Source organism: Pyxicephalus adspersus, chromosome 6 (genome assembly GCF_032062135.1).
Source record: "Pyxicephalus adspersus chromosome 6, UCB_Pads_2.0, whole genome shotgun sequence".
Lineage (NCBI taxonomy): Eukaryota > Metazoa > Chordata > Amphibia > Anura > Pyxicephalidae > Pyxicephalus > Pyxicephalus adspersus.
The window spans coordinates 46869179-46884406 of record NC_092863.1 but is presented as its reverse complement, the minus strand read 5'-3'; the positions used below and the strand labels follow the sequence as shown (position 1 = coordinate 46884406).

The following is a 15228-nucleotide window of genomic DNA, read 5'->3' as shown; positions in this document are numbered from 1 at the left end:
TATAAAACATTCAAGTTGTATGCGCACTTGTTTGCAAACCATCTGTCTACAACACTGGATGCTTTCTGCGGAAGGAGGACCTAGAAAACATACAGCAGGAGAGAAGATATCTTATATATTCATTTTTTATTTTGATATGACTCCAAAAACTATCTATACTGGTGTATTAAATTTAAAGGGCAATCTAGAATGAGCTCTGTCAGAGTTAATTTGCTCAAATGTAAGTAAATTCCACAAATATGTCCTGTTGCAGTTACTTAGGGTAGATCTTCAGTCTTGTAGCTGAACACAGCTGTACATGCCTGCCTACTCTGCTGAAAATGCTTATCTGTACACTTTTTATAATGTATATTAGAAGATGCAGAAAGTCAGATAGAGCCTGATTCATTTCCTTGCTGGAAGACATCCATCATCATCTATCCTCTTCAAGGCTAGATAATGAAGTATCTTATTTAAACTGTCAATGTAGCATACAAAAACAATGGCCAAGGAAAGTGGGAAGAATATATTGCTGACTATTTTCTAGAAGCCTAAGTAAGGTTCAGAATGTCTGCCTTAACTTTTTGCTTAATTTTTTCCCTTCACTAACTGTACAGGAAATAACAATCAGACAGAATAGAAAAGAGAAGAGAAACCCCTTTATGGGGACATATCTGCTGCACATGACCTCTTTCAGTATTGCTAAAATGTATACTTTGTAATGACGTTGTACATTTACTGTACTCTGGTTTTAAAGTTTATTGAATCAAATTCACAATATTTCTAGTTAATGATCAATAAAATCTAAATACTGTTACATTTTGTCTTCTGGGGCTTTCTACCAAATTTAAATATTTAAAAGCAGAAATATAGTTTTCACAATCCTCTTTAATACCAACCCAAACCCAGATTATAACATAAAAAATACCAATTGGGAATATTTGTTGCCCTAATCTCATTTGGTAGGTTAAACATTTAAAATGTTTTTTTTTAATTGAATTTTTGTTGAGTTTTTGTAAACATGAACAAAAAAGAAACAGCAATACAGGTACAAGATCAATATAAATAAAACAAAACATGTAGAAAACATAGATGAACAAGAGCAGTCCAAGCAAAGTATATGTCCATGTCCAAAGTAGCAAGTGCTACGTTCAAATAATGTAGAGTCCAGGATAAGTAACAGAATCCCATCCAGTATTGCTGGAAACAGACAAAAATACAACAATCACAGAACACACAAAGAAAAAAAAATAAATTACAATAATAACAATAGGGAATAGAGAAGAGGGAAAGGAGGGGGTGAATGGGCAATAGTAGTAGAATATTCCAGGTTCAAGTGTTCACAACTGTTCTCTAGACCTGTAAATGAGAATAATAAGTGTCCTATGGTTCCCAAATCAGTTCACATTTTTCCACTTTGTTTTGAAGAATAGCTGTAAGATATTCCATTAAATGAACATCTTGGATACGAGTATATAAATCCTCCATGGAGGGAGCCAGGTTGGATTTCCACCTGGCTGAAATCAGGGTGCGACCCGTTACTAGGATATGGGTAGTAAGTTTACTAGCAAGTTTGGGGAGACCTGTGAAGGGCAGCCCCAGTAGTTGGTTAAGCGGATCCAGTAAAATCTGTTGCTGGATTACATCCTTAAGCAGTTTATGAACACAGTCCCAATAACTCTGAATAATGGGACAGTACCAAAATATATGTTCCAGAGTTCCCTTCTCCCCAAATTCTTAAACATTGTGATATACATTACCCCCAAAAAATTACTTCAAGCAATGTTTCCTTGATGCATTTTTTTTTCTTGATATCCCCTTGAATTTTGGTTCTAAACATAGCCAGCTCCAGGGCATGGGGTTCTATCTATAAAACAAGGAATCTGACATTCCCTCAAACATTCCCAGGTACAATCCTCAAATGGTTCATGTAATTCAATGACAGCAATTGATTCCCATAAGTGAATGTCAGATTTACAATTTAGTAAATGGAGCCCATGGTAGCAGTAGTAAAATATGGTCTCTGGAATAAATCTAGATAAGATGACAATGGAGTTCTTTATTCTCCAATAGCAGCACAACAAATTATTATTTAGATACTGCACTTATCAAGAACCCTCAAACCTTAACACTGCACAGACCAAGGGTACATTATCCCTAAAATCACGTATGTGAAATGTGTACAGTCATATTTTGCATCCTTTTATGTGCCTCTGGTCATAACAGCAGACATGGAAAAAAAATGTGTAAAAGCTTTTTATATACTAACCAAATGTTGATTTATAAAGCACCATCATCTTCTGTGGCATTGTACAACACATAGTACAGACATACACATCACTAATGGAGATGTAGAAGAAAGTTTATTAGCTAATCTTGTAAAGTGGTTATGTAGAGGTGTAAAGATGCATTAACACACATGCATAACAGTTGTACACACAATTAGGGAGATAGTTAAAAATCGACTCACCTAGGAAATGATACTCCTGGATTGTAAGCTTTTCGGGGCAGGGTCCTCTCCTCCTGTCTGTATTCGTCTGTCATTTGCAGCCCCTATGTAATGTACAGCGGTGCGTAATGTGTTGGTGCTATATAAATCCTGTTTAATAATAATACATAGGGGTACTGCAAGCTATTCTTGTTTAAGGTGACATTCTAGGAGACTTTCTTAACATTTTTAACATGGGGAAAACCTTGAAATAACTTTCAGGTCTTCAGGAAACCCCTGTATAATTACTCTATCCGCTGCTCACAGTACAGTAGTGTGATGATCAGTGGGAAGATATATATCACCCATCTGGATTCCTCTGGAGGGACCCTGGTTGTGAAACACTGGTCTAGGACAATAAGGGGGAAAAACAACAGATACAGGAAGTTAGAAAAATTTGTACATGGTGGAGGCATAGATTTTATTCTCATTGCAGGATGGTATGGCAGTAGGTTGGTGACTGGCTAATAATAGGTCAAATTATATTCGTTTTTAGGATGCATTTGAAGGGTGAGTAAATGCCAGATTTTGGAAGTACGTTCCAGAGAAAAGAAGAAAAATCTTGTATGTGAAAATGAGAAATAATCAAAGAAGATGAAAGAAGAATGTTGTTAGTAGGTTAATAGATGTAGTAATGTAAGAGGGAGCTAAATCATAGAGAGATAAGGAAGAGGATGTTAAACTTTATCCTTTGTATGATAGGCAACCAGGGGAGAGACTGATTGAAAGGGGCGGCATTATAGAAATAAGAGGGGAAGCAGACAAGTCCCGTGGTGGACTCATTTTGAGTAAGATTAGTTTTCTTTCTGGTGACATTCTTGGTCACAACTGAAAAATATTGGAAGTCCTCAATGTCTGTAGGAGCTAAAAAAGTGGTGTATGTAACATAGGAGGAAAAAGGAACACATTTGGAATACAGCGATGTGTTGGTTGTTTCTCACATAGCACCCATTGTATCATTGGGATGTCAACAGGTGTGCACGGCGGGGCTTGAAGTTTATATAACCAACCTTCATCAGTAAATTAGATACAGGAGGAAATGCGACTGGAAGGCAGATTTCAAAAGGAAGGAACGAACAATGTCCGGTCACAAATGAAAGCTGATGTTAGGAAGACACATAAAGAGCATTTTTAGCCTCATCCACCCAAGTACATGGACTGTACCAGCAGCGCCATGACTTCTTGTAGCCATGCCCAACCAATTATCATGTAGCCCTGACACTTCACCCCGTTACCCTGAGATAATTAAAGTTTACACCCCCCCATTTCAAGCCATAATGCTAGCAATGTATACCTTGTAATCCTTTATTCCCCCTGCGTTATTGTTAGTGTCTCTGGCATTGCACCCCAATTTAGTGTACAGCGCTATGTGATATGTTGGCACCATATAAATCTTGTTTATTAATAATAATAAATCTGTCCTCTACCCTTGCAGCACTGACCTCCCTGTCCCAGGGGTCTCAGCCAACACTGCCCCCAATACCCCTCACCTAACACAGTCTTTGTCACTCAGTAGCACAGATATAGCACCCCCATCAGCAGTCACCCTGTACAGATGTTTCCCCTCCCCCACCATACACTAGTGTCCGGCCAGCACCCCTGCCATTTGTTCACCCCAACCTTGATCTTTATTTTACCTTGTTACCAACACAGACCCCCACCCAGCCCCTCATATCCGCCCCATGTAACGCTGACAGTGTAAGGCCCAGCAGACATTGCACCCTCAGCACGTATTACACACCCTGCCCCCAATGTTTCTGCAATGAGCACTCTCTGTTCTGCCCCTGAACCCCGGGGTCACTGAGTAACACAGACACAGCGCCCACATCACCCCTCAGAACCCGGGGATAGGGCAATTCGAGTTCCCCGGCACGTCACATCTAGTGCACTGCCCACTTCCTGTTTCCCGGTACATCACTTCCTGTGTCTTGTAGTGGCGAGGAGCGGTTGGAGTTGTTGTGTGTGTGTGAGGTTCTCTGTCATACAGCAACAATGGGGAAGCGGCAGCATCAGAAGGATAAGATGTGAGTACCGCGGCCCGGTGTCATAACAGCTTCCGGTACCGTACATTGAGGTGTATAGGGTGCACGCCCCTATATATATCGGGGTGTATGGGGGCTATCATGGCAGAATGGTGATTGCCCCAATATGTCAGTGTATGAGGGGGGATCCAATGTAACCCAGTGAGGATCCATACAGCTAAATCTCCACACTGACCCTGCATTGTAATGTCATCCTGCACATGGGATTTAGCTATGTGGAAGGTTAGAGCCCCTGTCAGGTTTTTACTGCTGCCTGTCCCCAGTGGTGAGGTTCTGCCCTCTGTTTATATTTATGATCATGGTTTCCTAAAAAGTAATGGTAAGCAATACATAGCTGTGTCAAAGACAGGAGAGGTTGAGGAATGTTCGGCTGGTTTGGTTTTTACTTTTGACTACTTAAAGAAGAAATAAACTGAAAAGTCCCCAAAAACAAAAAACAAATACTCTTACCTTCAATCCTGCAGCGGTCAATCATTCCAAGGGGTCTCTTCCATCGGGTCCTGCGTCATCCCAGTATCCCCCAACTTCTCCTTCTTTTCCGGGTTCTTATTTCCACATCATCCAACCCAGGCGCAAGCTTAGGTGACATAGATTGGAAAAAGCTTGCGGATCCCACTGGGCATGCATAAAATCGGCAATTTTTTTCCCTTTTGACAAAAGGGCTCCTGCGTATGCCTGAGATACTCGGGCATGTGCAGAAGGAGCACCCAAGAGCCTCCCAGGATGAGTGATGAAGGTATCCCAGGGGGCTCGGCGCTCCATTGATTAGGGGACGCTGCTGCACCCCTTTCTTTAAAAAAAAAAAACAAAAAAAAAAAAACAGACTTTGTACCTTACATAAAAGGGTTGTCTACCCTTTAATGTAAGGTGAAAATTCTGAGTTTAGGTATGCCTAAATATATCGGTGTATTATATAGATATATATATATATATATATATATATATATATATATATATACATATGTCCAGTACACTTCCTACATCGTTTAAACGATCGTATCTAGTGCGTGTACATTATTGGTGGATTGTACTTGAACACCGTACATGCATACGTGCACTATACCGTCGTTCAAAATAATCGTTGATCTGTAGTTAGTCAATCGTGTTCTAATGATCGCTATTGCACGTGTGTAGCTAGACTTAAGTTAGCTACACACGTGCTAGCCGCTCTGTCGCTCACCCCTCCCCTCTGCATAGAGCAGAACGGTGCTGTATGTACAGCACTCGTTCATGCATCGTGCAGTGCTTAGTCGTGGGAAAGGATCATGAAACTCAGTAGTGGGGGTGAATTTTTGCCAAAATCACCAAGTGTGCATGCCCTGTGTACTAAACTTGTTGCTTCATATTTGAAATGTGATAATAAATGTCCTATGTTTTTTTTTCCAGGTATATCACCTGTGCTGAATATACACACTTTTATGGAGGGAAGAAAGCAGGTATAATCTGTATAGAATCTCAGTGTGTGGTAATTATATTTAAATGCCTCCTTCAGATTTATAGTAAACTGCACCACTAACAGCTCTCAATTCAATTGTATGGAAGTGGTTGGAAACTATTTTGTGCAAGCAGTTGCATTCCTATTACAGTGGTTTGCAGCATGATTCCTGGATGCAGCATATAGCTTTTGCCTGCCCTTGAACAGCCAGCTGCTTCCATTGACGTGATTGGGGATGCCTTCCAACTACAGTGAGCTGGAATTGTTGCTAGAAGACCTAAGATGGCCCATAGTCCCTTTCACTGCACCATTACCTTAACCTCATGACAAAGCATTCATCAAAAGCTGTGCTTTATTCTAAAAACTTCCCTGGGGAACATAGGGGAACCCAGGAGTGGATTACCATGCTGTTTTAAACCGCATGTCTGAAAGAGTACTAAACCTGTTCAACGTACATGTGGACAAAGGCAGAGCTCGGACCTATTCAGGGTAGGTTTTGGGGACTCCCTCCCCCCCCCCCCCAAATCCTAACACTAAATCAACACTAAATCCTAAGAAGTAGTAAGCACATATTAGCTTTATGCAAAAAATGGATGTCGCAGTCTTTTTAAATCCTCCGTTTAGGTTTGCTATATGTTATTATAGTTTAAGATGTTGCTGGAAGTAATTAGTGTACCTTGATATGGGGTTGCAAGCCAGATTTTAGTCAAATGCTTGCATTTAGTTTTACATGATTAGGTCCTACATCTGCCCTCGCTTCTTCCAGTAGTAGTATATATAAAAAATGCACAAGCAGTAAAATGGATTTTAAGAAGTCCTCGTTCTTCCCTGTAGCTATAGAAATTGTGGAGAAATTTTCAAAGATCAAATCAGAGGCATATGAATTCATCTTTTGACTGTGATAAGAAACGTTTGACAGGCTGTCTTCTAATGTGAACACATAGCAGATATTTTTGTCTGAATGTCAATAGTCAAGGCACGAGGTGCACGTTATTTACAAGGTATAACACAACTGGATTAAATGGTAAATATCCGGAGCTCAGCTACAACTCACGATTGAATAAGCAATGCCCAGAATCACACAATCCCTCATCCGATTATAGTACTTTTCAGTTAATTAAAGCTTTTAAAAAATATTTGTGAACAGCATTTCTCAATAAAACATTACACTTTGAAACTTGGCTAAAACCTTTGTTTGGTAAAAGTAAGCACAGAAAGGAAATCCATAAATGTTTTGCCTTTTTGCTTTGCAGAAATTCCAAAGACAAACTTCAGACGTTTACCTTTTGATCACTGCGGGTAAGGAGCATTATTTATAACACATCGTCATACAAATGCTGCTTTCTGAAGTAGAGTAGAATTTTAATTTCATGGACACTGTTCCTTTTTTTTTTTTTTTTAAACAATAGATTAAAGCATTTACACTTTTTACTTACATTGCATGGATCCTAGACCTGAATCCCACCAGAAGCTCAACATTTATTGAACCTCTGAGCTTCCATTTTCTGTGACAACGATCTTTTCCCCATGATCTTCTTGGTGCCCCCAAGTCATGTTATCTTTTTGCTCTGTCCACTTGCATCTCAGGTTTCCATAAATAAATGCTTACATATTTATACTGGATCCAAGGACTTCAGACAGCCATAATTTTTACCTGAGTGTCCGTTAAAATACTGGTTAGTTTTTAGTTTATTATGTAAAGGCAAGTAAATACCAGTGCGGTTCAGGAAGGGCAGTATCTTGAAATAGTTACAATACCTACTAGGAATCTTGGTCCAGGCATTTATCAAGTAGGTGAGGTAGTAAATTAGCAAAGAAGGAGGTTTACTAAGCTGGACTCCTATGTTACCTTGAGATTAATACTTGCCCAGTCTGTATAAATCTGTATTAGAATCACAGGAGAGAAGTAAGCAGGCTTTTGCAGGCAAATTTATATAAAAGAAGCGTAGTTTATTCATACAGTGTTTAGTCCTATTTCCAACATAGGTCAACTGATTCTTGCTTTATAATACATAAATAACACAGATTGTACATAGTAATTCTTATACATATATCAAGATGTCATAAATAAATTAACAAATAAGATCTCAGACTCTCAACATGTTTCGCCCCTTGGCTTCTACAGAGGACAATGAGATCAGAAATATCTAAAAAGAATAAGCTTTTGTCACTAATTAAAGTAAGACAATGATATAACACAACCCATAATTGTTTTTACTTTTTTCACAAAAACCTATTTAAATTAAAATTGTACAAGTCCAAATTACTTACATTCTAAGTAATGCTGTGTGAATTAGTGGGAGACAGCTGGATCAGAGCATCCCCAAAAGTTCAAAAAAATGTATTTCTGAAAATATAGGACAGTTCATGATAATGTTATTAGGATCGAATATTTGTCATGAAATATGTATAGTTTGATATATTATACATATATATAAATATGTTGGAATCCAACAAACGTCCTTAGCAATTGGTAACAACACACACCACAACCAGCCTTCATGGTAAGAATTCTAACATATATATGTACGTATATATGGATATTTATATCAAAATATAGAAGCCCAAAAGACAGGCAGTTTGGGCAGGAACTATGCAGCACATCTCCTAGTACATCACACAAAAACAATTTCCAGATTTGGAATGTTTCATGTCAGTAAACCATGTTGTTAGGTATCATAAAGAAATACTTTATAAGCATTTTTGAGAGTGTGAATTGTATTGGAGCAAAAGGAGATGCAATAAGAGTTTGATGCAATTAGACTCCCCAGTCTTCAAATGACCTAGCCTGTCCTGAATTTTTTAACGGGAGCCTAATAAGAGGTCAGTATACAGGGGCTGAGGGAGTTTTCAAGCAAATCCTTTAAAATAGTAAATAGAAATAGTAAAAATAGTAGTAATAGCAAGAGAGCAGCATACAGACCATTGTGGAGCTGGATGAAACAACAGTACTCTCTTGTATTATGAGGAGTATATTATGTAAATATAGGGGTTATTATGGGGAATCTTTTTTAAATTTTTTTAAAAAATTCTTTAAATCCTGCTATGGTTAGACTGTTAGACCTATTTTGAGGAGATTCATCTTCTCTGGTCACCAAGACAAAAAGTGATAGGAAATACAAAATATGATAATAAATGTTGAATCTCCAGGAAAGAAAGTAAAGGTAAACCTCCCCAAAAGAAACAGATGTCAAAAATAGGAACTGGCCACGTTTTCTCCTATTAAATACAAAATAGTCTAAAAATAAAAAATGTCACGTTTTGGAAATTATATTTTTTAGAATATTAGGTTAATTGGATTTCATATTGTTTCTCATTGTTTTTCAGCTTGTCCTTACAACCGTTTGAATATCCAGTGTGCACTCCAGATGGAATAGTATTTGATCTCCTGTAAGTACATTTCAAAATCAATAAAGAAATCTTAACCAGCTATCTGAACATTGTACAATTCTTGAGTGAATGTTTAGCCTGGTTTAAACATGTAACCTTCAGTCTGGACATTAGCCAGATCAAATACAGACCCCACCAATACAGATATCTATACAGCAATTCCACAATAGAACAATAGCTCCCTCTGCCACTCCTCCATTTTCCGTTTTTATATGTGTCAGCATTATTAAATGTGTGAAAGTATTTCCTGAGCTTCTACAGTATCCAAAGCCTAATTGTATTGTAGATTCCAAGAAGAAACCATGTACATAATTAAGCCATTTTAGGTTCAGTATATTGTAAGTACTATTTAATTGGTATTATATTTATGATATCCAAAATGGGGAAATATGCTGTTTGTGGTGAATGCTTTTAGGTATCCTTTCAGTTTTTACTAAAATGAAGGAAAGGTTTACTTTAAAGAATGTATTACTGACAATTTGAACTTATAATGTTTGTGTAATTTAAAATTGATATTAGCTGAGTTCTCTTTAATCCACTGGAGTCAGCTTTTTATCCTAATAAAGATGGTATGGGTGACAAACCATGGGTTCAACAAATACAATGCATATGCAGACTGGCATGCACTTAGGGTCTGCATGTTACAAAATACCCATATTGCAGTCGGCTTTTTATACATTGCTTTGCACATGTAGTGGTGAGTGGGTTTGCCCCAGGTGTTGTGTACATTTCTCTGCCTATTCTACAACCATTTATATGTAAACTTCCAAACCATCTTGAGTTTGAGCATCTGAGAACTGCCACAAATGTAAATACTGGCATTGGGTAGCTACACAAAAACTTGCTCAGATTCCAGGGAATTATGACGGGAATGGTTTTGCTCTGTATCACAGTTTGCCCTTCCTGTCGTCTTCTTCTTTCTTTCCTATTGGTCAGTGAGACTCCTTATCATAATAATGAGTTATTAGAAGTTTGGAGCTGGGAAATTCAGAGATATTCATGTGTATTATTTTTGCAAGTTGGTGACTCAGAAACTGCCAAAGACTATGGGCCTGATTTTATGAAAGCTCTTCAAGACTGGAGAAGGTGCAAAACTTAAAAATAATTTGCTATTGGTAAATATTTTCAGTTCTGCACCTGATTAATTCCAGGTTTGCATGATTGCCCAGGTTCACCCATGATATTCTACCTTTTCCAGTCTTTAATAAATTAGGCTGTATGAATCAGTATAACAGACAACTATTATTTTCAAGAGAGATCAGCAATGGCATCAGCCATTCATATTCTGTGACCGGCTTAGGTGTGAAAAAAATTACTTGAGCAGGAGGTGCAATGAGTAACTCTGATCAGTATAGGCTGCATTCTTGTTGCTGCAGAATTGTGGTAGGCCAGTACCACCTACATCCCTTTTGTCGGTCCTCCACTTCCTGCTAATTATCTTTATCCCACAATGCACGGCCGACACACAAGTAGGGACGGAGGCATGCATGCATGCTTGCTTCAATCGAAATGCTTTGTCACTGAATAATATTGCTTCTATGAAGTTGTGAGGCAGTTCCATAACCTCAATAAATTTGTTGACAGCAAAGGGTACCTAAGGATACCTAAGGACACAGTAGTGGGCTTGTTAATAAGAACATGAGGGAACCTGAAATACCAAAAGGCATGGGAATTCTCCTTTGTTTCTCTGATTTGTTAATTTAGAAATGTAGTTTTCAAACTTCAGTAAAAATTTCCAAATAGTCCAAACCCTTCACCACCCCTGAAAACAATTTTCACTCAAGTTAGGCTTCTATCACACAGTAAAACTGAATCAGAGAGGGATAAAAATACCTAAACCAGTCATTTCAAGTTTCTTGTATCATGTGCCCCTAGGTAGGATATTAACGTATTTAAAATCTAGTACAGTTTTACTTAAGATCAATGCTCACATGCCAGGAAGACAATGGAACCTTTAATGTTCACCTTTTAAAAATAGTTTGTGGTTGCACTGGTGATGCTCTGACCATTATGCTGTGTTGTAAATAACCTATAATGAGTTTGCAGATTAGGTGTTTTGACACTGCTTATCTACATACCTGTCTCAGGTGAGTCACTGAATCATTCTAGCCAGATGAATAGAATTACAGACGGGTAACTTTCATTTTTAGAAGAAGCTCGGTAATGGCTGCTCCCAAAGATCTCTTAAGGCAGGTATCCTTTAACACATAATCCTCAAACCCCAGCCTGTTGTCTAACATTTATAACATAGATGTGCCTTATCAGGCCTGCACCAAACTACATTCTGCAAATATTTTCTTTTTTATGGATCACAGTTGTCTGATGCATTTTTTAACATGTTCCATTGTAATTTGTGTAATTCCTATTAATTATTAGGAAATTTTATTTGATGTTAATTTTTCCAGGAGTATTGTCCCATGGATAAAGAAATTTGGCACTAACCCCATAACAGGAGAGGTATGTTACTCTAATGTCTTCTTTTGGTTGCAGGGGTGTTGATTCCAGTTAACAATGGCAAAAACAAATTAGGAATTTATAGTTTAGGGTTTGGTGTGAAGGTAAATATCTTTCTGGTTTCCCTGGAGCTTTCATTGAAATACAAATAAGTAATATTGACCCTCCCCAATGTCTTTCCCACTCACAAATCGCTGTCTGGAATTCCACTTCAGTGAAACAAGATTTTACTGTTTTTAGCTGGATACATGGAGTTGTATTTAGATATGCAATTGCAAGCAATCATGATTGTCCATTTGGAATGTTTAATGCTAAACTCCACAAAAACTGCTTCTGCTGAAACACTTGCCAGTCCAGGGGCCATCTCCCACAGTAATTCCCTTCTGCCACAAAATGCCATCAGTTATTGTGGATGTTCACATTATGCCTACCCGTGTGGATTTTTACCAGTAAGTATTGGGGCACTCCAAACCAGTATCAAGCTAATATAGCTGTATTACTGTAACATGCGATGTATAGAGCCATCACCAACCTCAAAAATGTAAATTGCCCCAACATAGTTATGTGACCAATAAGTAACTGCATTTGAATATCTGATGAGCAAACGAAAAAGCTGTTGAATATCGATTTTTCTAGCCCTGGTGTAATACTCATGACAGCAAGGTAGACTGCTTTGTAGACAGACTTTTGTCCAAAAAGTTAAAACGTTTAAAAAGTTCACCTTTTTACCACTAGATGGCCGTGAGTTGATGATCAGGCACTCATTGCTTTTCCTTTGTGTATCACTTAGGCAGCATTTCCCACAATCCATAATAATGTATTTACTGATAATAATAGTGATGGAAAGGTGACTCATCTCATGACAATTCAGCTGAGTTGAATGTGTTTATAACATATGTCTGAATGTGCTAGAGCTGAAGGAAGTTTTAGACGGTGATTGTGATATTGGGTCATTAATTATACTAAATCTGCTATGATGCTTTTTAGAAGCATGCTACATTGCAGGTTTAACAGCCCCGATGGATTGTGGCGGTGGGAGTTTTCTTGTTAGAATTTGGCACCTACATATAATATGCCAATTTATTCACATAAAATCTGCACCAAAAATAAATGCTCTACCTAAAGGCAACCCAAACATTTGAAGACAAAATACAGCAGTCCAAGTTTGCCTTGCCCATTCATTCATCTGCTTTTGTTGTGCCCCATCTATGGTGTCTTAGTTTGAGACAAACAAAGCTGATAGTGATGCTGGAGAAAGGAGAAAAAGCGAAAAGAGCTCTGCCTGCTGGTGGGATGGATTGTTTATTACAGTGACCCTGTTACCATATAATCAGTTCTACCCACAGGAGAGCCTGTAAAGGAAGAGGGAACATAGTTAATTTTTCAGATGTACTTTTCAAGTTTTGTAGTTTGAGCTAGCCAACTCTTTTGGCGCTTAAACATATAATCATAAGAATAAGCAAGTACACCCTCTCAGTTGTAATATTGTGAATCTAGACATTAAAAAAATTTATTATCCCAAGTCTTAATATTGGGTAAATGCAGCCTTATTTGAACAACGCATAAAATGTTACACTGTTACGTTGTTTATTTACCAAAGACGAAGTTAAAATGCAGAAGCAGAGTGTGAAAAATTAAGTACACCCTTACCACTAGCCATAGGAATTAACATACAATGCCAATGAATAAAGACTTCAGCAATGACCTCAGAAAAGCACATGTTGTTGCTCATCAATCTGGGAAGGGTTAAGCCATTTCTAAACAATTTGAAGTCCACAATTCTACATTGACAAAGATTCACAGGAATTAACCAATCTTTCCAGGAATTGATTACCCAACATATTCGCTCCAAGGTCAGACTGCAATGCCATGAAAAAAACCCCCAAGACCTACATCTCAGAATCCACAGGCCACAATTAGCATGTTTAGCATTAACGTTCATAACCATACAATTAGAGGAAGACTGAACAAGTTTGGCTTGTTTCTGAGAGTTGCCAGGAGAAAAAAAATGGCAGTACGACTTAGTTTGCAAAGTTGCTTCTGAAGAAAATGTGAGACTTCTGAAACAGACAGGACCAAGGTGGAGACGTTTGACCATAATTCACAGCATCACGTTTTACAAAAAACAAACATATCAGCACAAACACCTCATAACAACTGTCAAACATGGTGATTGAGAGATGATATGTGCTCATTTTGCAGCTACAGGACCTGGGCACATTAAAGTCTTTGAGTCGACCATGAACTCTTCTGCATACAAAATTATTGTGAGACTATCGGTGCAACCTGCTAAAGCTTTGCCAAAATTGGATCATGCAACAGGACCATCCAAGCACACCAGCAAATCTACAATAGAATGACCCAGTCAATGTCCAGACCTCAAACCAATGGAAATGCTGTGGCCGTAACTTAAGAGAGCTAGGCATACACAAATGGCCACAAACTTTAAATAATTGAAGCAATGTTTTAATGTTGAGCGACTGATGAATTTGTTTATTCCCTTATGACTTTAAGCTGTTGCTGTTTTTTTGTGGTTCTACAAGCTATTGAAATGTAGGGTGTTTTTAGTTTTTCACACATGGCTTCTCTATTTTTCCTAAATAATGGCAAGGTGGAATCTGTTGTGTTGTTTATTATCTAAAGTTAGATTTCATACATTCTAGAACATACTAGGGACCATATGATTTTTAAGTAAAACTTTAAAATTGAAAGTTTTTTTAAAAAAATCTTATTACTGTAAAACAAGCCAAATTCTGTTATTCCTAAACCTTTTTATGCCTTTGTGTTGTAAAAGGCTTATCAAGAAAAAAGTGTCAAGCATTGGCCTGTTTTACAAGTATTTTGCAAGGTCTGGACAGAGGAAGACTTTTGAATTTACAGAAAAATTATTATATCCCCATCTAGTTTTCACCTGCTGCTTTTCAATAAAATAAGTAGTTAAACAAAGAAATAAATTACCTAATTTGACTGCTAAGCTGCTTTTTTTTTTAGATGCTTATTTGAGCTTTGAAATAGCAGGTTTAAACTTGAGATATTTATTTTCTAACTTTCAGTGTTACTGTCAAGTACAGTGTGTAGGTTTTAAATAGCGCTTTATAAATACTGGTCTGTATTTATAAGTGCATGTTCTATTTCACAAAATCTATTCTGACCCACATCCTAAGTATTGGGTTGTACATCCTCTGCTTGGGCTGTCTGCATACTTTAGATATCTAGCATGCTATCAGCATGCATAAGCGTGTCTTGTACATGTTGGTGGGGGTAATAAATGTTTAATTTATCCCCCGCAGACATTAGGGCAGTGTTGTGCAAACCTCATCATTTATGGCTCAGTAGGATTATTTCATAAATGGCAAGATTTACCAGGTGTGTTGAGTCCATGCCTTACTGATACCTGAAACTATACAGAAGGATCCATTACAGCACCGGGACGCATTTCA

At 37.8% G+C, this 15228-nt stretch overlaps 1 protein-coding gene and 1 long non-coding RNA gene across 2 annotated transcripts in view; one reads left to right on the top strand and one right to left on the bottom strand.

The window, feature by feature from the left end:
• Nucleotides 1-849: 849 nt before the first annotated feature.
• Nucleotides 850-4061, bottom strand: LOC140333766 (uncharacterized). Its single transcript, XR_011921424.1, has 2 exons — nucleotides 2450-4061; nucleotides 850-1179 (listed from the first exon to the last, which is right to left on the bottom strand). It is a non-coding gene; the product is annotated as an uncharacterized lncRNA (long non-coding RNA).
• A 320-nt stretch (nucleotides 4062-4381) lies between these two features.
• The window catches only part of PPIL2 (peptidylprolyl isomerase like 2), a 30878-nt gene continuing 20031 nt past the window's right edge, over nucleotides 4382-15228 (top strand). The window contains exons 1-5 of the mRNA XM_072415647.1: nucleotides 4382-4491; nucleotides 5896-5945; nucleotides 7198-7243; nucleotides 9272-9334; nucleotides 11740-11791. Of these exons, the coding sequence (XP_072271748.1) occupies nucleotides 4460-4491; nucleotides 5896-5945; nucleotides 7198-7243; nucleotides 9272-9334; nucleotides 11740-11791 (243 nt within the window). The 5' untranslated portion in view covers nucleotides 4382-4459. The remainder of the gene's footprint in view (nucleotides 4492-5895; nucleotides 5946-7197; nucleotides 7244-9271; nucleotides 9335-11739; nucleotides 11792-15228) is intronic.